General features: G+C 45.0%; 1 protein-coding gene across 5 annotated transcripts in view; it reads right to left on the bottom strand.

The window, feature by feature from the left end:
* Window positions 1-24,894, bottom strand: part of ENOX1 (ecto-NOX disulfide-thiol exchanger 1) — a 511,619-nt gene that overhangs the window by 122,063 nt on the left and 364,662 nt on the right. For all 5 annotated transcript variants that reach the window (XM_019749803.2, XM_074329326.1, XM_074329327.1 and 2 more), the window contains 4 exons: window positions 16,964-17,137; window positions 15,492-15,698; window positions 11,626-11,859; window positions 1,043-1,255 (listed from right to left, as the gene is read on the bottom strand). In XM_019749803.2, the coding sequence (XP_019605362.1) occupies window positions 1,043-1,255; window positions 11,626-11,859; window positions 15,492-15,698; window positions 16,964-17,137 (828 nt within the window). The remainder of the gene's footprint in view (window positions 1-1,042; window positions 1,256-11,625; window positions 11,860-15,491; window positions 15,699-16,963; window positions 17,138-24,894) is intronic.

Genomic DNA, 24,894 nt, shown 5'->3' with positions numbered 1-24,894 from the left:
ATAGTTTATACTGCTGCAAAAATGGTCTCTTGATGACAAAGTCATATAAAACAGTTTCACAATTATGACCCTCTTTTTCCAATCCCTTCTGTTTTCCTGTCCTCACAGATACACTATCCCTTGGGTTTACATGGATGAAAGAGTGACAGGCCTTCAGCACATTATGTCATTGACAATAATACTAATTTTCACAATGAATATGTAAATCGCACATGTCACTGTTCTGTGTGGGACCCTGCACCTGGCATGGAATGGAGCATGGCATTGTTACAGTGCCATTCGATGGCTTTTACCAAGCGAGGGGATCTCAGCAGCTGTGATGCATTATGACGCTGTGACATTAACTACAGACACAGATAGAATGCCCATTAAAAAAATATATGCCCTTTTTTTGAATAGAGCCTTGGGTAATTACTCTGACTATTGTTCTATGAGAAAGCCCCACTGAAACCCCTTCATCAATTTAGGATCTGGACATGAAAAATCACCGGCATTGAGTAGTTAAGGCGATTTGCTTTCCAAAGGAAGAAAGGACAACAAATAATCCTGCAGAAAAATCTCTACTCCTGAGTCGCTTGTGTTGACAGCCAGAAGCTCACCTCCAATAAAGGATCCCGGGGAGAAGTTTTCCTGATGGTACCTTGTTCCTAAACAGAGCCCAGGGACAAGGTGTCCAGGGTCTCTTCCTACTGTCCACACTAGGAGGACATGCGGGGACGTGTGCAGCACGCAGCTGTGCTGTGAGCTGTGGGGAGGCAGCAGCAGCCGTCCATCTGGCTGCCGTGACCGGGAGGCCGGGCTGGGTGCTCTGAGGAAAAGCTACAGAAATGCTGCTCACCTGGAGAAGTAAGCTCTCGGGGCAGGGTCCATGTTCCTCCGAGGCGCCACACAACATGAACTAGGCTATGAGGTGTGCCATTCAAGATGGAGGAAAGTGGGAAATTCTTGAACTACTTACCCCCAAATGGAAAAAGAAAAAAAAGGAATACGAAAGAAAAGGCAAAATCACAGCAAGACTGATGGCCCCCAACATCTTACTTACATTGAGTGAGGATTCCGGTTAAGGCGTTTTTGAAATTCTCCTTGGCTTCCTCCATCTCTTGCTCATGGGTGGCTTTTTCATTCATCAGCCGGCGGACGTGGCTGTTGGCTGACTGCACCATGGAGTAGAACTGGTTTGCGGAACGACGATTCACTTCGCCTCGTTCGATCCAGGAAAGAAGCACTGTGATAGCCTCTGAAAACTTGCTATCATCTGGAAACGGAAACCACCAAGCACAAATCACACCAAGGCAAGGAAATACACTTGACATTGGTTCCTCTGAAAAGACAGAGGATGGCCCATTCGGATGGATACAGTTTCAGAATTTGACAAATTGGCTTTCCTGACACTCACCATTCCATCATCACTTAACTTCTCTTTTCTCACTGAACCCCCCGGCATCACAGACATCCAAGAAATGCAGGGTGCTTTGCCCTCTCATCTACCAACTCGATGAGCTCAATTGTATATCTGTTCTGGACATTCTTTGTAATTTGGTACAATCTCATTCTTCCTCCAAACCCTGATTTCTCTTTCTTCAGTCTGGTTCGAAAAACCGTTAGCAACACATGTGGTCTCCACTTCATTTCTTTATTCTTTCATCATAAATATTACACAGTGATATGATACAGGAATATTATACAGAAATATTATATGGTGATGCCAGTTTTCTGACTTATAGAATCAGCTGAGTTAGTGTCAAAATATAAATGACAGATTAAATTACTCTAAAACTGGTTGTAATACAAGATATTGTTCCCGAGGTGGTAGTAGGAAGAAGTCCATTCTTGTTTGACGGCAGTTCAAAACTAATTTCATTTTCGGTTTAATATAATGTATTTGATTAGGCTGAAAAATAGAGTATTTCCTTGCTTTCAACAAAAGAGGACCTGGGGTGGTCAGTGTTTGATTTAGAAGGCTACTGAAAACCCAACTGAACCTGGTTTAAGGGGTGTATGTGGTGGTGGGGAGGGGTGCAGGGGGGGGGGATGAGGTTCCACTGGAAAATAAGTGATCAAGTTTATTTCAGAGAAAACATATGGACTTGCCTGTTGGGAATGGTTCCTGGAACAGACCTGTGTTGCCTGGCGTGGAGGTGGAGAACGAGCAAGTCTGCACTGGAAGTTACATGCCAGTTATTACAACATTAATCAGTTCTACTGCTGAAGGCTCACTGCATATTTTCCAGGCCAACTTAAAGGGAGGAGTCTTTCACTGGTATTTTCCTACCCCTGGGAAATGCGATTTAAGAAAAATGTCCTGTATTTTTCAAGTAAAATGGGCAGAGACTTAATTCTAAAACTACGGCACAAAATTAAAATAGAAGATTCAGGTTCTTCCCCATTTACTTGACAAATACTGAGTACCTACTGTGTTCCCTCCACTGGAGGGACATCAGAGACATCTTTATGCTGTGTGTGTGTGTGTGTGTGTGTGTAATATGTATTATTATAGTGTTTATATGTTATTATAGAGTTTTTATAAACACTTATGTACACATATACATACACAAACATACATATATGAGATCGGACAATTAAGTTCGCGAACTCATCCTAGAAAAAGTGCTACATACCTCATTGCTGAATATCCTACGGTCACCTTCCAAGTACTCCCCTTGGGAAGCTATGCACCGACGCCAGCACCTAGTCCACCCTTCAAAGCAATTTTGGAACTCTTTCTGGAATGGCCATCAGAGCTGTCATCGTATTACCCTTGATGTCCTGAATGTCATCAAAATATCTTTCTTTTAATATTTCCTTTATCTTCAGGTAAAGAAAGAAGTCACTGGGGGCCAGATCAGGTGAGTAGGGAGGGGGTTCCAATACAGTTATTTGTTTACTGGCTAAAAACTCCCTCACAGACAGTGCCGTGTGAGCTGGTGCATTGTCGTGATGCAAGAGCCATGAATTGTTGGCAAAAAGTTCAGGTCTAATTTTTTCATGCAGCCTTTTCAGCACTTCCAAATAGTAAACTTGGTTAACTGTTTGTCCAATTGGTACAAACTCATAATGAATAATTCCTCTGATATCAAAAAAGGTTAGCAACAGTGTTGCAATATGTTCGCGAAGTTAATTGTCACACCTCATACATACATATATACACTCCAGATGAATGGCTAGAGGGTGGTTCATATTTGGTAAAGGGGTTCTACTTCATTTTATTCACGAGATGTTCTGTAATCAACCATTGTTGTTAGTCTTTCACGCATCACACAAATCCTGCCTTTGTGGAGTGCTCTGTGCATTTTGCAGAGTGCCGTACGAATCCTGTGAGTGTCTTTCCTCCCAGAGTGCCCCTCACAGGCCGGGTACCACTTCGCTGCTGGGATTGCTGCTCGCCCAGGAGGCACACACGCTGAATGAAGGCAGGGTCAGCCCGACTTGTGCAGGGTGAGGAGTGTGTTCTGCCTTCTCTAGGACAGAAGCCGCTACAAGGGAGGTGCAGCTGCTCAGCCGCCATGCCAGGCCGTCTCCTGCTGCCACTGTGGCAGTCCGGGCCCGGGAACCAACGCTTTTTCTTTCTGTGCATACCTGCCCACTCTGCTCTTGCACTTGTGCCAGAGGAGGTACCTGGCCTGGGGCATGCGCATGGGGCACCCTGCAAAGGAAAGACTCAAGTTTCCTTGGAAAATCGCAACCCACGGGCAGAGCATCATAGCGGGCTCACAGAATTTTGTCAACTCTGGAATTTCAGTCTAAGTTCAACCCTCAGTGAACTTCAGCTGCAGTGGTTTCTTATCTCTTTTCATGGGCCGGGGCAGCTTGTATAAGATAAAATCCATCATACAACTTAAACTACATCAGGCCATGGAGAGGTCCATAATTTAGCATTATGCTCGTGAGACACCCACTGCAACCGTTACAGTCAAAATAAATTTTGCCTCCCTCATACTCTCTAGCTCGCTCCCTGCCAATATATGTTAGGAGAATGGACCTCCAAAAAGACAGCAGAAATAAACCCAAGGCCTATAAGAAATCTTTTTTCTTTAGTCTTAAAATACGAGAACAACGGAGAACACTGACTTCATGTACCACTTTTCCCCCTTTGCTGTGCCTTTCATGTGTACAAAATGCAGAAAAAAAAAAAATCCCCAAGGTTTTCACTCTCAAGCTTACAAAGAGAGAGAAACACTGTTCCTGCTTTCTTTCCCTTGCAAACTGGTACTTTTTTCTTCCCTTGCTTGTGGTCACTCAGCTCATAAATACCCTAATTTACTGTCAGGAAGAAAATGTACATTTGCTTGAATGATCTAAAACCAAATTTTATGGTTGTCCACTCATTGACCTGGAGCATAAATTCACACGCAGATTATAGTTAGCTGATAGTTTCCAGAAAGAGAAATAGCGTTCTTGGGATTAAGCACCTGAAAACATATCATTTAAAAACTAAGTAGGTGAAAGACGCTCTATCATTTAACAAGTAATAGTAGACAGAATTCCATTAACTTAAAAGAAGGACATAGTTTTGAAAACTCCCATTTTCATTCCCCTTTTGGAACTCTCGGATACTGGGAGGCTAGTGTCTGACTGATGTACTGACATTTAAATTAAATGTAAAAAAATCATTAGCGCACCATTGGCAAGTCTGATTTGTATCTGTTGCCATGTAAGAAGTGACTTAATATTAATTAAGACTAAGCCAGTAACTGTCTCTGAATGACCACAGAGGTGTGTTGGGAGTGGTCATTTTCAATATCTAGCTGTAAATTCAATTTTGTCTTCAGTGGAAAGATCATTGAAAGACAGAAAACAATATAAACTCATTTAAACCGGATTTAGAGTGCAGCATTATTAAAGCTATTCATATGGAAAGAAATTAACACTGCTCATAAAAATCACATCAGACACACTTATAAAAATGCCAACTACTTCCTGTGAGCATGCTCTGGCATAACTTTGAACATGGGAGCGGTTCAGAAACTAGAATGCACAGACGTGCTTTTCTCCACAGTAAGAACTGTGAAAATTGGTATCGCATTATGAAGTGAGTACAGAGCGTTTCTTACTAAAAATTGCCCAATGTTTTCTCGTCAGGGTCCTTACAACCATCACACGTAGGTTTACCTCACGTGTTTTCTCCTTTGCATTCTCCCTTTCACTCCATCGCCCGTCCTTTTTCCACACTCCTTTCTCAAACACCACGGCCAGGCTTGTCCACCTCTGCCTGTGCAGTGCACACATCCCAGGGCCACCCCAGTTTCCTGGTCCACTGAGCTGTCACTGTTTGCCCCAGATTCAGCCTAAGTGCCTTTCATAAAAGAAGCTTTTCTGTGACCCTACGATGAACTGGGTGCCCCTTTGCTATGCTTCCACAGTCCCCTCCACATCCATCTATTAAAGCATTAGTCACTTTGTACCATAATTGTTGGTTTATAGATCTGTCTCCAGTTTTGACAGGCTAACATGAGAATAAAACTTCCAAACAAATATTTCAGTCTTCTGGTCACTCTGAATGTTTCGCTTTGCAGTCTATCTCTAGTTTGTTACACTCTATTTCTAACTGATCTTCAGTGATTAACACTGAAAGCTCAAAATTTGATGGTCTAATGTTGGGAAACATCAGTTGATAATGAACGTTTTAATTTCCCATTAAAGAGTATTTTCATACTGCCTACCAGACATCCATGTTCTCAAGGCACTTAAGCTGGTGGGTCCTCTCATCCCACAGGCCTGAGGTCATTACCATGGGGGATGAAAGTTAAAAGTGACATCAGATAATCACACAGAAGCAGGGCCTTCTACAGTAAGGCTCTAACCAGCTTAGCAAATGACTCAGGAGTCTTTTTGAAAGCATTTTTAATTCTGAGGGGGCAATAACTATTTCTAGCTTTGTGAAGAATAAATACTAACCTGCTTATCTATAACACTTCAGTGTCACTACCTGAATCCATACCCACCTCATTTCATTTCTGGTTACTTCAGACTTTGCCAACCTCCCTCCCGCTCCCTCTCTCCCGTGTTTATTGGGCACCTGGCACGTGGTAGGCATTGAAAAATTGCATACGGATAAATCTTTGCTTTTCAAAGACCACAAACACGAGGTTCTTTCAGGAGCTTGTTGAAAATGCAGACTCATTCCTACTCAGAACATGCTTTCTATTCCAGGTGATTCATTTGTACGTTCAGGTTTGAGACGCACTGGGAGAAATCCTCCATGAAAGCCAGGGAAACAGGTTAGGAGCTCATCTAAGTTTAGAGATAACAAAATCCTGAAATGGAAACTTGCAGCTGAGATAGTGGAGGATATTGAAAAGATTGGTGTGATTCTTAGGAGCTTTGTGAGCCCCTGTCCCCAACCCCCCACCCCATTTCAAGAACAGCTGCTAAAACATCATCCCTAACCTGGAAGAAAAAAATGTGGGGGAAAAAGAAAGACAGACAGACTTGGAAATGGGCATAGAGATCACTGCCGATCCTTTCAGTGGCGTGCTGGGCACGGCCTAGAGGACCCTCTCCAGTGCCTCCTGGGCCATCTGATTCTACAGGGGTGTGAACCTTTCATTGTCTTTGGGCCATTTTACAGTGTGGAAGGGGGAGAACCTAAGTTGTGGAAAACTGGTAACAGTGCAAGTAATTCTTCTCTATAACAATGCAAATGAATGTGGTTCCAGTAGAAACCACACGCATTTATAAAGCAAATTCCCTTCTGAACCAGGTTTAGCTTCTTACCAATTCCCTCACTAATTAAAGAGTTAAGCCTTTGGTGCATGTTCATTTTATATGTGCAAGGCAGTTACGATGTCACTGCCACTGTGCCCTTTGATACCCTCTGTACTGCAAGCTGCACAAGGCAGGATCCAGGCTGCAGTCCTAACTGCAACCCCGAGGTCTCGGCAGGTGGGCACTTGGTGAACTTGATGCAAACTGACATCCAGATGATAAAGGGGAAAATAAATCAAATTGGTAAGCAGTTTTTTCTCCGCCTTTGTGCACAGAGGGAGGTCTGGCCCTGCATTTCAGAATGGCAGATGGGATAAAAGTCAGGCCACGAACAATGAGTGTGAAAACTGAGGTGGGCTGTAGTACCCTTATTTATGGCCTGGTCTGTAAAGGAATAACTGGGGAGGAGATGCCATGTTTGACCAAAATGTTTCAAGAATGAGAATAAAAAGGAAGACATTCTACAACACGTTTCTTTCCAAAGACATGGGGACACACATACACGTGTACGTACACAGACAGACAGACAGACACACACACACACACACACACACACAATTGTGTGCTATAAGGTTGTCATTGAGTTTTGGCTTCTATGATAGCCGGGAATAGTTCACAGTGACGGCCAAAGCACTGCTACCACCACATTCCTAAAATTTCAGTGTCCCTACACACTGGACATCCCTAAACAAGTCTCCATTTTCTGGTTGCTCAATTAACCATCAAGGGCGGGGGGCTGGTACCTTACCTGTCCTCCAATCATGGACAGCATGAAAGGCTATACACATTGGTTAATACACATTGGCTAACCTTTCCACTGATCCAGCACACGCGTGCACGCGCGCGCGCGCACACACACACACACACACACACACACAATCTCCCCAACTATTTAGTACCAGTAAAAATACAAAAACTAACAGTGGGGGGGGGTGTGATATGAAAATGCACTGATCAGTCCTGCTTTGGGGTCAAGCCAAATGTCTCCAAATGAAATGGCCTGTTTTTCATCTATGAAGGTCAAGGTGAGCAGTGCCTGACGAAGTGATTTGCACACAGGCTCCGGCGCCCTCGGAAGGAAGCCTGGCTTTTAGCTAATGGAACTTTCACTTGGCTTATAGTATTATCGATCTTTACATTCTTAGAGCCATAAATACTGACAACCATCCCAGCAAAGTGTTGGCCCCACCTCCACACGAGTCCCTCTGGCAGCCTGACACTGGGCCATTCTGTGTGCAAATCAGAACCCAGGCTTCTGGAAATGATGAGTGTTGATCCCAGGAGCACGGAGTTCTTGATGACTTATCAGGAAATCCCAAGGGTACTGCTTGCAAAGCTTTGTCAAAGCCTCACCTGACGCAGAGAAACTCTTCATTTCATCACATAATGAAAGATTAAGTGAAGCTTTCCAAAGGGGGACAAAGTACACAGAAACTTTTCAGTGTTCTTGCTGGGACAGATCCCCAGTGAATTAGGGTATAATCTCTCCTTGTGGCCTCATCAATGTCTTTCTTCCACCATCCAAACACAGGGTCCTCCAGAGGTGGATGGTCTGTGTTAGGCAAACACTGACATTCATTATCTCATCTTTCGGGTGCTACTGTCTCCAGTAAAGTATAATTATGATGCTATCGCACTCCTGCTCACTTTCTCAAAGCCATGCCATGAACTTTGGGTCTGTAAGCAGTTGCTTCCCAGTCAGTCTTCATTAAGTTGAGTTGGCTCAGGACTACATGTATTTAATCAGCAGGGCGCCCAATAATTTCCTTTTTTAGAACTTGCATTAGCACAAGACACTGGGGGCTCCATGCCTTACACCCCACACAATTGCAACTCGATGTTCCTTCTGACTTCAGGCGGTCCGGTGGCCACTGAATGTGGGGTTCCCTGGTCCCAGAAGGTTCCCCCCACTCACTCACTCCTGTACTGCCCAGATGGGGTGCCTATCTCTCCCGGGGCAGCATCCTGCAGTGACCACTTGCAACAGTGGGAGTAAAGGGTGCTTTGCAATTGCCTCTGTCACTTGAGTAATGCAAACTGGGAGGCAAGGGCATGGATTGGTTTCCCCCCCCAACCCCCCCACCCCCGGAGCTCAGACAGTGCCAGGCACATGGGAAATGGCTCCACAAACACTTGTGGGGTGACGGGAATGACAGCTGATGGCACATCACGTCCCTATCCTTTTAGCCATGCCTGAACAGCACTCCTGGCCAGAAACACAACGCATTCATAGATCCAAATAGCTAACGGGGAGAGAAAGGACTTCATTTACTGAGCGTGCACTGTGTGTGTAGTTTTAGCACTGAGCAGGATACGGAAGGACCTGTGGGTTATGGTAAAGAGTTGGCTTGTATGGAACTGGCTGGATAAAGCTGATTTTCAAAAAGAAAACTGTAAGACTAAACCAGTATGATGTAAAATGGGGGGGTGGGATGTCTGTAATAAACATAAGATGCAAGATTTCTCCGGGGAGGAAAAAACTCAAGTCCAATTAGGCATTCTCCGATTGCATTTCCATCTCCTTTCTGACGCAGGCTTCTTTACCTTAGGTCCTGACTGTATTTTATGTCCCCACAGCCATGAAATCATCTTCCGGAAAACCGCTTCCTTGGCTCCCCCTGCCTGGTTCTGCAGCCTTATAAAGAGCATGGAGTGGATTTCCTCTCTGAGGAAGCCCATTTCCTAAGCAATTAAATGCTGTTTCTATTACAAACCCTGTGCTTGGGTTGAAGTCGTCAAGCTTGATATTACCTGACTGTGGCCTAAGATGCATCCCCAGTTCGTTCATTCGACTGTAACTGCCATCTATTAAAATTTCCAATCTGTTCTCTCCTCCAGGGATCACATAGTACTTGGCAACGGCGCGGCTTCTAAATTCTGCAAATTACACTCATATATATAAATACGTATCTCTGAAATGGCAAGGCTTGCAAATTGCTTTACCACATGGACAGCTTGATTGGCTATCCTCGACCAGGAAAGGTGATGCTGAGCTCCTCTGACGTGCAGGTACTTCTGTGTTGGTGCCTTAAACGTGACACAAGGTAAATGCCAAACTTTCGTGAGATTCCTCCACGAGGTCACAGAATCAAGGTGCTGGTTTGTGTCACTTCTAGGAGCAGACATGGCTGAATACAGTTCAGTCGGTGTAGTTCACAAGCTGATACTACAGAATGCACTGGCTATTAAAGGAAAATGTATTTGTTCCCAAGTCAACATTCCTGGTTAAGGATGCTGCCCTTTCTCTTTCTCGTCATGCCTTATGGTTTCGTGTCTGGATGGAAGAGTGAGACAATGTCTGTGTTTCCATTTTATAGGCTTTTTATTCGAGGGACAGCCATGGCCTCTGTATTACAACGGGGGCATTTCGTGGCAACTGCAGCATATTAGGGGTTCCCAAGCCCTGAACACGGGATGAGGGCTATAAGTGGAAGTCCTTTTGTTTAAAAATTGTTTTTCAAAGCATAGACTGTTAATTTCCTATCTTTGTAAAACTGGATTTGGGCAGCTTTTCATACATTTCCTCTAGTGGAAACATCCAATCCACTTTACACACTGCCAGCGATGCACTAGCTACACTCTAAAACACTCAAAGGATCAATCATCTCTCTCCTCTCGTAAGAAATCTTTAATGACTTCTCCATTGCTTATGGAATAACCCTCAAGTCCCGCGGCAGCCGTTTAGGGTTCCACCGTCTGGAGACTGTGTCTCCAGCCTCGTGGTTCTCTGTAAACTTCCATGCAGCTCTCACATCTGCCAGAGCAGGCGCTGTGCCTTTCTCCCCCTCCCCCCACCCCCCTGCCCGCCCCCTTCCTCTCCGCTTCCTGTGTCTTTATTCCTAGGAGTCCAGTCTCTGATTGGAATGTCTTTATGCCCCTTTTTTTCCTGGGGAAAAAAATCTTGTTCATCCTGTGAAGTTCAAATGCTACCGCCTCTGTGACGACTTTCTTGACACCTTCACTAACGTTATTTCGACTCATTCCTGAGTTCCCAAAGCATGTCGCTTGGTTGACAGTCGCGTGATTGGCTTTGTATTCCAGTTAATCATTTACTTGTAGCCACCTCTGTATGGCCAGTGACTGGGACCTATGCACTGTCATTAAAACTTGACGCACCCCACGACCTGAGGAGGGTCTGACCTTCATTTGCCTGTAAAACGCTCGGATGCTGCTCAGGTCACACAACTTAGATTAATAAGGACAAAAATACACACACACACACACACAGCATCCTAATTTCAAGATCTGGCCCTCCCCAACCATCGTAGTTCACTGGACAGGCACTAAAGCCTCCATGTTTCTCTCTCTCACAGCATCAAACACGGGAGAGGAGAACCGCAAACATCTGAAGAAATGAAATATACACCCTTCTCGTCCTAATAATCCTTCAGGTGTGAGGAGAGTCCCTTCAACTCAGTCTCTGAAGACAGGGATACTGTTCTACACTTTTCTTGTCCCCCGAGGACCCCAGCTTGGTGTCTGGCACACGCTAGGACAGGCTTAACCGCCCCAGAGCAGGCGGAGCAGCAGGGCTGGTCGCAGGTGTGACGCCGGCCTCGCTCACCCAATGACAGTAGCCAAGGCCTCGCTCACCCAGTGACAGTAGCCAAGGCCACCAGCCAGAAGGCCGGAGCCTGCTGTGGGGCGGCGGCTGGTGACTCTTCTGCCCTCCTTCCGGCAGTTTCGTTCCGGGACAGGACGCACACACTCACAGAGAACAGTGGCGAGAGCGCGGAAAAGCACAGGGCTCTGTCCCGAGCAGGGTGTCTGGCTTCCAGGAGACCCTGCTCACCTGAAACCAGCACGTGAAGGGGCGAGAGACCCACACGGGGCTCCCGTGTTCGGGGACCAGAGCCTGTCCCTGGTAGCGGGCAGCGGCCAAGGCGCGGGGCAGACGCCAGGGCGGGCGCGCGGCCCTACCTTTCAGCTTCTCGGCCAGCAGCGCGGCTTCGTGCTCCGAGTAGTGCATGATGGCCGGCGGGGACGGCGGCCGCAGCCGGGCCTCCTCCAGCTTGCGCCGGTGCCGCTCCTCGCGGGCGCGCATGCGCTGCTTGCATTCCCACTCGTAGAAGTCGTCCCTGGCCTGGGCAAAGTCCACGTGAAGGCGGCCCGAATCCTTCTTGTCGGTGCTAGACCCTAATCGCATCCGGTAGCCTGAAACCAACGGAAAGTCTGGTCACCCCGCAGCATCCACCGGCACCGTTTGGTCCGGGGCGCTAGGAGAGCCCTGACTTAGTTGCTCAGCCCTTACCAAGGACACCCTTGCCATCGGGGTGGGACGCACTTATCCTTCTCCCCTGTAACCCGCAAGCATTGTCCAGTCAAGCGCATTAGAGATTTGGGGATAAACACACTGCTGGGAGGTGTCTCAGAGGGTCACCTACCCGTCTTTAAGCAACGTTACCAAGAGGAGGATCTCAAGAACCGGGCACTTACCCTAACTCCTTCTTCCCTGTGGCTTCCAGGAAGCTCAAGAACAAAATTGGTATGTAGGGCTTTTTTCCTTCCCCCTCTACCTTTTCTTTCTTTCTTTCTTTCTTTCTTTCTTTCTTTCTTTCTTTCTTTCTTTCTTTCTTTCTTTCTTTCTTTCCTTCCTTCCTTCCTTCCTTCCTTCCTTCCTTCCTTCCTTCCTTCCTTTCTTTTCTTTCTTTTTTTTATGGCCTTGACTTCACATTTTCAATTTACTGTAACTTGATTGGATAAGCTCTCTTAAATTCTTTTTAGAAAGAGGTGGTATGGGAGTAAATAAAGAGTATCTATGATATTTAAAGAGATCTACAAAGTAAATTCCACAGCACCTCCCTCACCACCTATCACTTTATTCTCTCTCAGCAGCTGCAGAAGCCATCATTACCAGGGCACTACTGCAATGCTGTTCTAGTTCTACTCATTCTCTGGGGCACGCAGAAGGCTGTGTCACCTTCAGGCCAGAGGCCTCGCCACTGCCTTCCTTACAGGCCTGCAGCCCCTCATCTGGCAGGTGGCGCTGCATACACAGTCCACCCTGTCTTTGAGGCCCAGGAACCCACAGGGGCACCCAGAGCGAGAGCAAAACACGGTCCTGCAAGTCTTCGGGGCACTGACTGAGCTTCCCATCTTACAAAGACTGCAAGCAGAAACTTGACCTGAGAAATCAACAGCAACAGAACTGAAACCAGACAGCCGGCCCCACTGCAAATGAAGAAGACCTGGCTTTTGAGCTTGCTCTTTAGTTTGAGGCCCTCAGATTTAAAAAATGTAAATTCAGTTCCCAGCAGGACTGCAGCTGTCTGGGGCAGCCAGAGGAGAGAGCAGAATAAGTGTTTTTTGCTGTGTAAGGGCTTTGCAAAGAAGACACCGCTGTGAAATGCTAGGCTGTGCGGTGCTCAGTGCTTGTGTGCAAGCTCTCCTGGTAGATTTCAATGGATTATCGTGGCATTTGGGGTTGAAACTCAGCTGAAAGTCCCTGTAGAGGCTGGCTGCTCCCCAGTAGGGCACGTCACACCTTTGAGAAGTTACAAATATGAAACAGATCTCACATCTGGTTCCCATTTATGACCCTCTTACTCCTAAGTTTCAACAGTGTTATCGAAAAATGGGAAGACATAACAATACCTATCAAAAACACAAATATCAGATCACAGATGAGCAGAATGAATACTAAGGCGAGTGCATCCTGGTGGTGGGCCATGGGGTTTAATAAGTCTGCCGGTCACAGTGACAAATACATAAGAGCTGAGCTGGCAGGGAGGCCGAGGACTGGCTAGTGTCCCAGCTGGCCAAGCACCTTTCCCTTGCTCACATCCAGAGCACTGCTTTGCAGACATTTCTGGTTCCAAAAGCACCCTCTCTTTCACCAAAACATCATCATTAAGGCCTTAAAAGAGACCCTGATGAGGCTGAGTCTAAAATTAGCTTGGCCTTCAGATGTGAACAGTCCTAAAATTAGACAGGCCTTCCATCTGGGCTGGCTGGCAGGCGCCCACAGGCAAGACGAGCAGGCTTCCCGCCTTCCTGCCCCTCCAGGTCATCAGCCTTTCGGATTCTCCTGGGATGGATGCTGCAGCCTCCGCAGGGCGGCCGAGGCAGAGCTGTGGGATGCCCATGCACCCAGGCTAGCAGGCCGGAGGTGAGGCCTTCGCTGTGGGTTCCTCCACCCCAAAAGGGGCGGACGGGGGAGCAATGGAGGGTCCCAATGACTGGCAGGGCCAGGGTCCGAGCTGGCAGAAGCGTGACATCAAGGCATCAGTAAAGGTGTCCCTTTAACGTGCCAACATTTGGGCCTGTGCATCTTTGGCACTGTCTTATGGGGTCTCTGACTGGTCTGAACATTGTGCTATGTCAGTGTGGTACAGCAGCTTTGATCCACTCTAACCAGCTCATTTAATCAGGTGGCAGAAAGTAATTGTTTCATTGGTAGAGCTGTGATTAGAACCCACATTCCCAGGGCCGGGTTCCTGGGAAACAACAGTCAGTCCTTCTTTATCATCATCAGCGTCCTGGTGTTAAAAACAACCATTTACGCACTGAACGGTCCCTATGTTGAAGTGTCCTGCTCAGCGCGCAATATCCATTATTTTGATTTATTCTGCATAAGAATCCTAGCGGCAGTACAGTTACTATCGCGCTTTTGCAGATGAGGGAAAGGAGTCTCCGAGAGAGGTTATCTGGCCCCAGGCATGTGAAGCCCATTGCCAGGCACTCAGCAGAATCCCCAAGTGTTTAATGGACCACTCTGAGGCTACAGCTCAAGAATACGTGAAATGTAAAACATCGCTGTTTGTGTGTTGTGCAATATCGTCATTCTATGTTTTGTCTTCCATCTCCATTTTGGAATGCTGTCAGATTTTTTTTTTTTTCTTCACTTTGTAGGGTTTTATGGGAACAAGGGTTTTAAAGTTCTCCGTGTCATTATCTAGCTCAGGAAAGTTTCTGCGTTGTTGGAATAACCCCAATGTTTCTGGGGTTTGCAAGAGAATTTCATGGCAATAGGGGCTGACTGCACAAAGCAAGAAAACCTACTAGTCATGTTCAGATGTGCTTTAGTTTTTTTCCTATTTTTTTCTCACCCTCCTGCATTAGCTGTGCCTCACGAATAGGGAGGTGGTGTGCAGAGAGACAAACTGAAATATGCAGATAGATAGTGTGAGGAAATGGCAATAAGCTAAATCTAAAAGCACGTCCTTCCAAAGCCACGTGTCAATAGCAACCCCACAATTCTTAGATTCCGCCAAGGTCTTCTTGACAGACTCCATACACTTGCTCATACAGAGTGGAAGGGGGCGGCAGCCTAATTTCAACGTCTATAAACGTCTCCCATATAACTGGCACCAAAGAATGAGGGATCGCCATGGGGTGGGATTAACCAAGGTAAATGTACTGGCAATTGGGTGATGCTATTGGGTTTTCCCTCAGGGCCCGTGGACTACTTTCTGCAAAGACCTGACCTTGATTTGGGTCCCCTGGTGTCTAGAAAGTGAACCCCTTCTGAAAAACTGAAATTATGCGCAGAGAGGACTCTATCCCCCCCAGAGAATGACATTCAATAATAATGGCCCTCAGTTTTCATAATATTGCTTTTCATCTAATAAGCACTTGAGATCGTTAATTAGAAACTTGATGGAATATTCCTGGAGACTGGTAGGGGGAAAGCGGTCCCGTGAGGTATATTCACAGACTGCAGGCGAGGGAACAGTAGAATTCCTCCTTTCCCAGCCCCAAATGGTGAGGCAAGAGGGAATAAACTCATATTAACATCATAAAACATAACAAAGTGCCGAGAAAACCCCTTATGTAATGCAAAGTACCGGAAAGGTAAATGGCTTTATCAACCATGAATTCCTCGGCAAAGCGAATGTGACAAAAATTCTTCTTGCTTTTCCGAATCGCTGTGATATCACCACACTGCTCAAAGACTTCTTGAATAATTTCCTCGGTGGCATTTTCTGGTAATCCTCCGACAAACACAGTCTTACACCCAGGAGGTCGTTCTCTTGTGGACGGAGGTGGGAGATCTAATAATTAAGCACAACGAAACAGAGTTTTGCCTTTGATTTCTTTGCGCTCTTATTTTTTAATTTTTATTATTTTTTTTTTTTTTTCTGGTTCACCTGGCAAAAATAAAACTTGCAGAGTAACTGTCTCCACTCTGGGTCATGATACATTTCTATAGCAACTGACATTGATCACGGGCTGCCCTGATTTTCAGTGCCTCTCCCCAACTCCTCCCAAGCTGTTTTTACCTTCCAGGTTCATTTCCACCCAGAGTGGCTATGCTGGCCCGTGAATGAAGAGAAAGCAAATGTTAGCATCATTTCATTTCTCCTTCATAATACAGGGGCCCAGAGAATGGGAAAGAAAAACTTCACAACGTACAAAGCGTGATGAAATGACAACATGATAAAAAACCTCGGTTCGTTATCTGCTTTGTCTTGTTGTGGAATAATGGCGCAGCAAAGCAGAGGGTGGGGCTGGGACCTGAAAGCAGGAATGGTACTTACTTGGCTGGGAAAGCCTGGGCCTGAAAAAAATGCTTTTTTTATTATTATTATTCACATTGAAATGAGCAAACTATTAAGTTTGGGAAAGGCTGTATAAAAAGATAAAATGTACACTGTCACAACATTTTACCTAGTTTATATGTAGATTACTAAAGCAATCTGCTGAAAAGTCCACTTAAAAAAAGGCAACACTGATTAATATGAATAAAAAATATCCTAGCTATTTAAGCCCATAAACTTAGTGTCTGAGGCTGAATTAAAAAACTAATAAAAAAATTCTGGGCCATTTTTTTCATCAAATGTATGTTTCCTTCAAGCAAATGCAATTTGTCCCAGAAACTCTGAGATGCAGGCTCCCCCCTACCCCAAATTGCTAACTGCCAAATTAATTCAATTTTCCATCCAGCAAAAAAACATTTCAGTTTGTCTCCCACATTTGTGAAGATGTATGGAAGGGCTCACAGATTTCATACTGCGTTTGCAGCAAAAGCTATGCTTCATTGCATGTGGAAGACTCTTCATGCTGGATATCTACCCCCAAATCACAGTCCTGCTTCCAAGGTGTTGATTCAGCTCTTGGACACACACCCAGACACATCCCCATGTGTTTGTTCTAACCTAGAAACAAAGGACTTCTGCAGAATGGACCCCACTCTGTGTATCTATGTGGAAGAATTGTGAGTCCCATCCAGAAATGAATGCAATACGATATTAAAAAAAAAAAAAAAAAAAAAGACATTTAAATTGATAAGCAAACATCTCTCACAGGTATCACTTACTTGGATTTTGAGGGAAAAGAGTACAGCTTTTGCAGTGGATTATTTCTTTGACGACAGCCACTTCCGTTGGTGGTGGGGGTGGCACCAGCCCCAGGCCAGGTAGCATTGGGTTAATGGGGGTGATCCCTGTCATCATGTTGAGGCCTGGATCGAAGCCGGACACACAGATCGAGTCTGGAACGTACACAAGATAACACTATGTCTGGAGGACCTGAAATCAATTTTCGTATTTTCCTGAAAAGATCATTTGACTTTATGCTTTCTATTCTTTAGGAATTTCTCCTGGGGTAGGTATAGCATTATAGAAAGCTATTCCAGAAAGGTAAAGCAAAATTAAAAGATTAACTTTTAAAAAACGACACCAAAAGAACATTATATTATTTAAAACATTAACGTGGCAGAACAGAATACAACATATTCAAGAGGAAACCCATGCACTCTGAAGCGCTGCGATTATTGTGAAGGTGATTTTCTGTTTCTTCACATTGGTGTGTTACCTACACTGCTTTATGACCCAGAATGGGGGCAGAAATATCATTTAACGGTGAAGTGCCCTGTGAATCTGTCAACCTGCTTTAATCAAAAGAGCTTTCTTACCCAATTGACCTAGATTTAGGAAAGTTCAATTTACATGTGCATGTTTTATAATGATGCATTCAGGTCCAACCTAATCTATTGCCCCCAGGAAATAAAAAAAAATAAATAAAAATAAAAAAAGAAGTGATTATAATTACTATGGCTGAGTTAGATACACGCAGGCATAAAATTAGCTATATACATTTGTATCTTTTATTGGATAATCACACTTTCTTCCTGTCATTCAATCAGCAAATTGACCACCCTTCTGAAATCTTTATTCCCTGTTTAAGAAAACAAATTTATGCCCTTTATAAAAAATGGAAGGAGGCAAAAGGAATGAGTTTTCCAATATAAACACTGAATTGTTTCACTGTGATAATGAAGCAAGTTATTTCAAAGGTGACATATAGATACAGGGACTTTTTTTTTTTTTTTTTTTTTAAATAAGTAAGACTTTTCTAAGAGCAGGGACTGTTAAAATGTACTGAGTTTCTAGAGATGCTGGAAGGGACCCCTCTCCTGAGAGTTTTTCTGTTTGTAGGGAACAGATGCTCTCCCAAGTGGTGTGATACTGTTCCTAGGTAGACAAACAGATGCCACCAGGAATAGTCACAGTGACACTCTACCACAGTCCTCACGGATGAAATTCCCTTCCCTTGTCTCACTTTCCTATCTTTTTCTCTCTCCTTCTCATGGATCATTCCTGTTCTTCTTTCCTGCCGCTCCCCATCTGTGTTCCTCGTGTACAGCCCGAGCCGTGGCCCGTGCATGGCCTCTCTGCTTACCTGTGCTGAAACGTCACATAAGCTCGGAGGCAGGTGAAATGACACGTGGACCTGGATTTACTAAGCCATTCCAGAGCATGCAGAAGAACCAGCACAAGCTTTCCCTTTCGGGGAAAAGGTTTATGACAGCTTTCCTCCAGCCACCATGGATATTTCCACTCCTCTGGGCTGAACAGAAGAGGCAGGGTGATTCTGACCAATATCCCCAAGAGGACTGCAGTCCCATTTTGTTAGGAAATCCACTTAATTTGATAGCGTACCACCGGGGCTTCAGGAAAATGAGGGTTTTTTTCCTTTGGTTTTGATATTTTTAACCCTAAATGCTGCTCAAAACCAAGGGCTATGCAAAGACATAAACGTTTGGAAGTCATACAGACAAGACTTAGGCTGGGGTTACTCATGTGAAATCCTCATGAAGTTTCACAGGTTGTAATCCCATTTTACAGGTAAAGAAACTGAAGCTTAAAGCACTTAAGTGACATTTCCAGCATCACAAAGCAAACATTTGGCAGAGTCCAAGGAGAGCCCAGTTCTCAGCTCTATATTTAATTTGAATACGTCTCTTTTAACTACTTCGAAGTTTCTACCTAGAATGACCCAACTTCATCATTCACCTAATACATGCCACTACTAGAAATGTATTCTACTCTTAAAAAAAAAAAAAAAAAATGAAGACGTAGCGTTCTGATGCCAATTCTAAAGGAGAATTTCCAGAATACAATGGTTTTCAATGTCATCGTCACTGAAATAATGTACTGGCTTCCAAGGTGAATCTATTAGAAATAGAAACGGGAACATCAGCATGCTGATGCCTTTATTCAGTCTCATTCCCTACACAAGCCTCATCTGGTTCTTTCCTGGCCTGGCCCTCACTATTGTTTGCCAACACAAGGCGATTTAAGGCTGAAACCACTCAGGGCTGCAAACCCAGAAATGAGAGCCCTGTGAATTACAATAACCAGATGTTTCCCAGAGATGAGATGAGAGGCCTGGGGCTTGCATTCTTTTTTAGTTGTAACATACTTCTGGTTTCTTTTTTGAAGGCCAAATAAATACATCTTCAGAAACGGAGACGAAAAACACTTCTCTTGAGTAAAACCTTTTAATATGCAGCAAGAGTTACTTTGCTTTTCCTGAGACATCTATATGAACAGACTATGAGGTTTAATGAAATCTGCATGGTGAGGGCAGTAGCTGGAAAAGAGCTTAGAAAGGAATTAACACTTAAATTATGTTGGACCTCAAAGGATCTGAAATTAAGTATTGGAGGAAGGAAGTAGGGAAGGATTAAACTTTTTTTTTTCTTTTAAGAGAACCCATTACTTTTTAACAATATATGAACAGATGGAAATTGTTTTCTCAAACAGCACAGGAGCCTATTATGTACTAAGTCATTAAAGCAAATGCACAGTTTTTGCGAGTCTGAGAAAGACACACGCACAGAAGACAAAGGTGAGGAGAGAACGTATCTCTAAGGCAGGTCCTTGCCCTGCTTAGAAAGGTGCCCCTGTGAACTTCAGAGATAGTGTTATAATTCCACTCGGGGAAAGGAGGAAGAAAGCTTAGATTGCCACAAGAAAGAATCCGATTAAGTCTACAGAACTTTCTTTTAGCAAGTGTACTAAAACAAGATGAAGCGTTATATATTTCAAAGACTGCGGCCCCACCAGCTCCTCTCTGCACAGCTGACTGCAAGCACAGAGGTGGCCAGGCCAAGCTCAATGAAGGTTTCTCTTTAGTTGTTTTTTTTCCCCAGCTGGACAAGATAAAAACAGAAACAGATACCCTATTTACTGATTCACACAGAGTCCAGTGTTTTATCCATTTAGACCAGCGTTTTTCAAATAACGGGTTGGGGTTTTGCAGTCAGGACTTTAGAGGCAAGGTGATTTCATTCATTTGTTCATTCATTTGTTCCTTCCTTCCTTCATTCATTATTTACTGGGCACATCCTCTTGCTAGAATCTGGAGTAACAGAGGTAACTGTAATATGTTCCCCACTTGGGGGGAATCACAGGGTTTAAGGAGAGCACGAAGGATGGGCACCAAACTCAAAAGAAGAGTTGAGAAATACGATCTGAGGCTCAGAGGATTAACAGGGCCATCCAGGAAGGGCTGTGCCGGGAGAGCCTGCCGGGCCTGGGGAATTCCGAACGATAGCCCAGGGCTGCAGTACGGTGAGCACGCAACAGTGCGGCCACTCTGGAGAGACAGATCACATCAGAAGGGACCTGGCCCTTCGAGCCGGTGCATTTCGGTTTTATTCTCACTGTCATGGCAGCAGCCACTAAAAGTCAGCTGTGCACTCTGCCAGGTCAGAGGGCCGTCCTGGCTGTGCACTCCACCCTTGTCTGCTGGCCCTGGCATGCCCCTTGTCTGCCCGTCCCAATCGATGCCTTAGTAACAAGTCTCATAGGTGAGGTGAGAACTAGACCCTATTTGAAAGAAAGATAACAGAGGCCTGTCTCCAGTCAGAGCCGGGCATAAGTGGGTTAGGTGTGAGCGTAGACACTACGCTGGGTTGGGATGCAGTTGAGGGGACAGAGGTAAGCTGTCAGTGCCGGCACAAGTCTGGGCCGGAAAGCAGGACATAGTCCTCACAGAGAATAATCTGAGAAAGGAGGCGGTAATTAGGCCACATAGTAGCACTGCAGGTCGCGTCCTAGTTAGGGACTGTTAGCGGCAGACAAAACGCAAGTCTAGGCAGGCCACCTAGGCCAACGGACTCTCCACAGGTCCCTGGGCCCGAACCACCCTGGTCCAGGGTTCTCACTCAGTCCAAGGGAACCTGAGGTCTGGCAATAACTCTACGGTGTCACAAGTCAAGAAATACAGGAAATCTTACAAGTTACCTGAGTGGTGACTCAGGATGGAGAAGCAAGACAGGATCCAGAAACCAAGGCCTGGGGCTTGGGGATGGAGGCAGACACCCCAGATATCAGTGCTGGGGCAGAGGGCAGAGCCTAACTAGTGTCAAGCCCAGATGGGTGCTGAGTCTCAGAGGCGGGGCTTCCTCCCACCTGAGGCTCAGGTGAGACATCACGTCCAGGGGGATGCTGAGCACGTGGGAGACACAGCCCGGGCTTGTGCAGGGTGGAGAGACAGGCTGGAGGGCTTCTGACGCACATGCAGCCATTCCTCTCCTTCCTCCAAAAGAATTACTAACTCAAAATATGATCTCGCGTCTCTCAACAGAGAAACCATGTGACACGGGAGGATGTTCTGTTTCCTGCAACTTGAGGACGGGGAAACTGTTTCTCCGGATAGTTTCCCATTGCCATTTACAATGTCAGTTAAATTCATGAACTACCAAAGTCAAGCGTTTTTCATTCTATGTCCTCTTTTTCTCAAATAGTCTTTAAAAAGTCATTTTATGATGAACAAAGAAGAGTAGTTTTGAAACAGGTGATCTTGAAGGAAAAGGATGTGGGCACAGCGGGGTGACTGTGAGGCCGACTGGGGCCCTAACCTCTCTGGGTTTCAGTGTCTTCGTCATTAGCTGACTGTGAACATGAACACCAGACAAACCACCTCCACAAATCGGGTGCGTCCGAGAAGACAACATAGCGCAGGCAATATGTCAAAGCGCTAAGGGCCCAAATCTGCAGTCAAATATACCTGTGACCAGGTCCCTGGGTCTCCTGCACACTGGCTGTGTGACCTCAGGAAATTTAACTCATCTTCCTAAGTCTGATTTACAATATCTGCAAAATGGGGATGATCATATTTAAATTTTAATATTCTTGTGAGGAATAAATGGGATTAAAAAAAACCCCAAAGTGTTTAACATAATATCCAGCACATGCTAAATACGCGATAAATCCTAGTAATTATATCCAACATTAATATATATGTATTTTTTATGTAAAACAATACTGATGTACCCGTACGTAGACATCTTATTAACACTAACTACACATAAGGGGTCGCAACGATGATGAAGTGCCTCATTGGACAAACACCTGAGTGCCTCCTCGGTGTTGGATGTTCCGCTAGGTACTCTGCCTGCAAAGACATCGTAAGATGAGTGCTTCCTTTGGGGAGGTGAGAGTCTAGTGGCAGAGACAACTACCCAGAAAATGACAATACAGTAGGATAACTCTTATGAGACATTTTAAAAAGGTGCTATGGAAACACAGAGAAGGGGGCATCAAACCAGTCTGGGTTAGGGGCTATGGGTTGAATTTTGTCCCCTTGTAAAGATATATGTAACTCCTAACTCCCCTGGAACCTGTGAATGTGACTTTATTTGGAAATACTTGGGTCTTAGCATATGTAATCAAGATAAGGTCATACTTGATTAGGGTGGGACCTGTCTTACGTGACTGGTGTCCTTATAGAAAGAGGGGAAGAGACACAGACAGACGTCTGAGAGCCCGCCATGTGACAATGGAGGCAGTGAGGGGAGACATGGAGCTACAAGCCAGGGAACACCAAGGACAGCTAACAAAAACCAGAAACAAAGAAAAAGGCATAAAACAGGCTCTTCCCTAGAGCCTTCAGAGAGAGGATGGCCCTGCCAAAACCTTGATTTCAGACTTTCGGCCTCCAGAACTGTGAGAGAATAAGTTTCTGTGTTAAGACATTCCATTTGTGGTCCTTTGTTACAGCAGCCCTAAGAAACTATATGGGGTATAGTGTCACAGATGGAATCCTGGAGGGGCTGACAGCTGACCTGAGTCTTATAAAGGATGAATTCTATACATGCAATGGGTACGTAAAAAAGGTATTCCCAAAATATACCCATTAGGATCATAAATGCAAAGGTATTTCTAAAGGCTCTCTTTGAAGAAATGTTGAAAACCAGTCCCCTGGAGGCAGAACTGCTCTTATGTTTTCCCTTTATGAAAAAAACAAAAAACAAACCTTGAAGATTGCTACATATTTCCTGGGAACAAATCAACCATACAGATTATAAGTTAACATAATAGTATACTTCATACGATAAGTGAAGGCCTACAAGCAGAATCTTTAAGAAAGTAAAATTAAAAATGCTTCAGTGATCTCTCCAGAGATCCAGAGCTGCGTGTTCCATTCAAACCCCAAATGAATATCCAACATGAGCTTCTGGAGGCCCACTGTGCACACATTATAAACAAAGCCCTCATTCCATCAGGAAACCCCTTGGTCTCCTGACTGGATTGCAATGTCGGCAGAATGGAGGAATGTAAGTATCTACAGATACTTTCAGTGCTGTTGACATGAGTGAAGAGATATGTGTCCATATTTGAAACTATGACACGACATGGAATGAAGAGGATTTCAAAACTTCTGACCAAAACCAGCACAGAGGAGAACTGACGGCTAAAAGAAGTCTGTCAGATCTTTCCTGCAACATGCACACGAAGCAGGCACTCGAAAACCAAGTATGTTTTGAGTGAGCAGGAGGCGAAAGCCTGTCGAAGTTTCAGCGAAATTCAACGGCCACTGGGGGTGGTGATTTGAATTTGATGCCAGAGCAGTTTCTGTACAGAGGCCTGAGCTGTCACACTCCAAGTAAGCCGCTCTGTGTTTCCTGGACCTGCTGAAACACAGTATTCAGACACAATGGGCCTTATAGCTGAGGCATAAGAACCATGCTGGCACATGCCAGTCAGGAAGTGAAGGACACTGGGCGTTACCATGACATTTCAACACTGAAAGAGACTTGGGCGTTTCTTAATCCTACCCTCTTGATTTAGAGATGAGAAAATTGAGGCCCAGACAGATAAGCGACTTGTCTAAAGTCACACAGCCAGTTACGAATGGAGCTGAAATCAGAACCAAGAGTCCTGCTGCCTCATCATGGTGCATTTGGGTTCTCCAACGTCTCTCCATCTTGTCTTCCACAGGACATGTCTAGTGATAATACATTCACCACCTACCAAGCGGGCCCATTCCATTTTCTAATGGTTTTCACTATGAGAGATTTATGAGATTTATCCCTCATATGTTGACTTAGGGCCTGATATCCTGGAGGGAAATGCATGACCTTACTCTGCACCCCTGGGCTACTCTCACAGGCCTAATTATCTTTCCTGTCATTACTGGTCAGACCCACGAAGAAAGCTCACAGGAACAGCTGAGTCATCGCTCAGCACCCTGCTTCCCTTATCCTTCCACATGACTGTCCTTCTTGAACCCCCATCCACTGCTGGTGGGAATGTAACCTAGTACAGCCACTATGGAAAACAGTACAGAGGTTCCTCAAAACACTAAGAATAGAGGTACTGTATGACTCAGCAATCTCTCTTCAGGGTATCCACCAGAAAAAAATGAAAACATTTATCTGTAAAGATACATGTACCCCCATGTTCACTGCAGCATTATTCATGGTGGCCAAGCATGGAAACAACCAAAGTGTGCTTCCGTAGATGACTGGATAAAGAAGATGTGGTATATATACACAATGGAATACTACTTGGCCATGAGAAAAGATGAAATAGTGCCATTTGCAACAACATGGATGAATCTTGAGATTATTACGCTAAGTGAAATAAGTCAGACAGAAAAAGTGGAGAACCATATGATTTCTCTCATGTGGGATATGAAACTGAAAGCAACAATGGAACAAGACAAACAAACAAA

Source organism: Rhinolophus sinicus, linkage group LG04 (assembly GCF_036562045.2).
Source record: "Rhinolophus sinicus isolate RSC01 linkage group LG04, ASM3656204v1, whole genome shotgun sequence".
In the NCBI taxonomy this organism is placed as follows: domain Eukaryota; kingdom Metazoa; phylum Chordata; class Mammalia; order Chiroptera; family Rhinolophidae; genus Rhinolophus; species Rhinolophus sinicus.
This window is presented reverse-complemented; position numbering and strand designations above follow the sequence as displayed.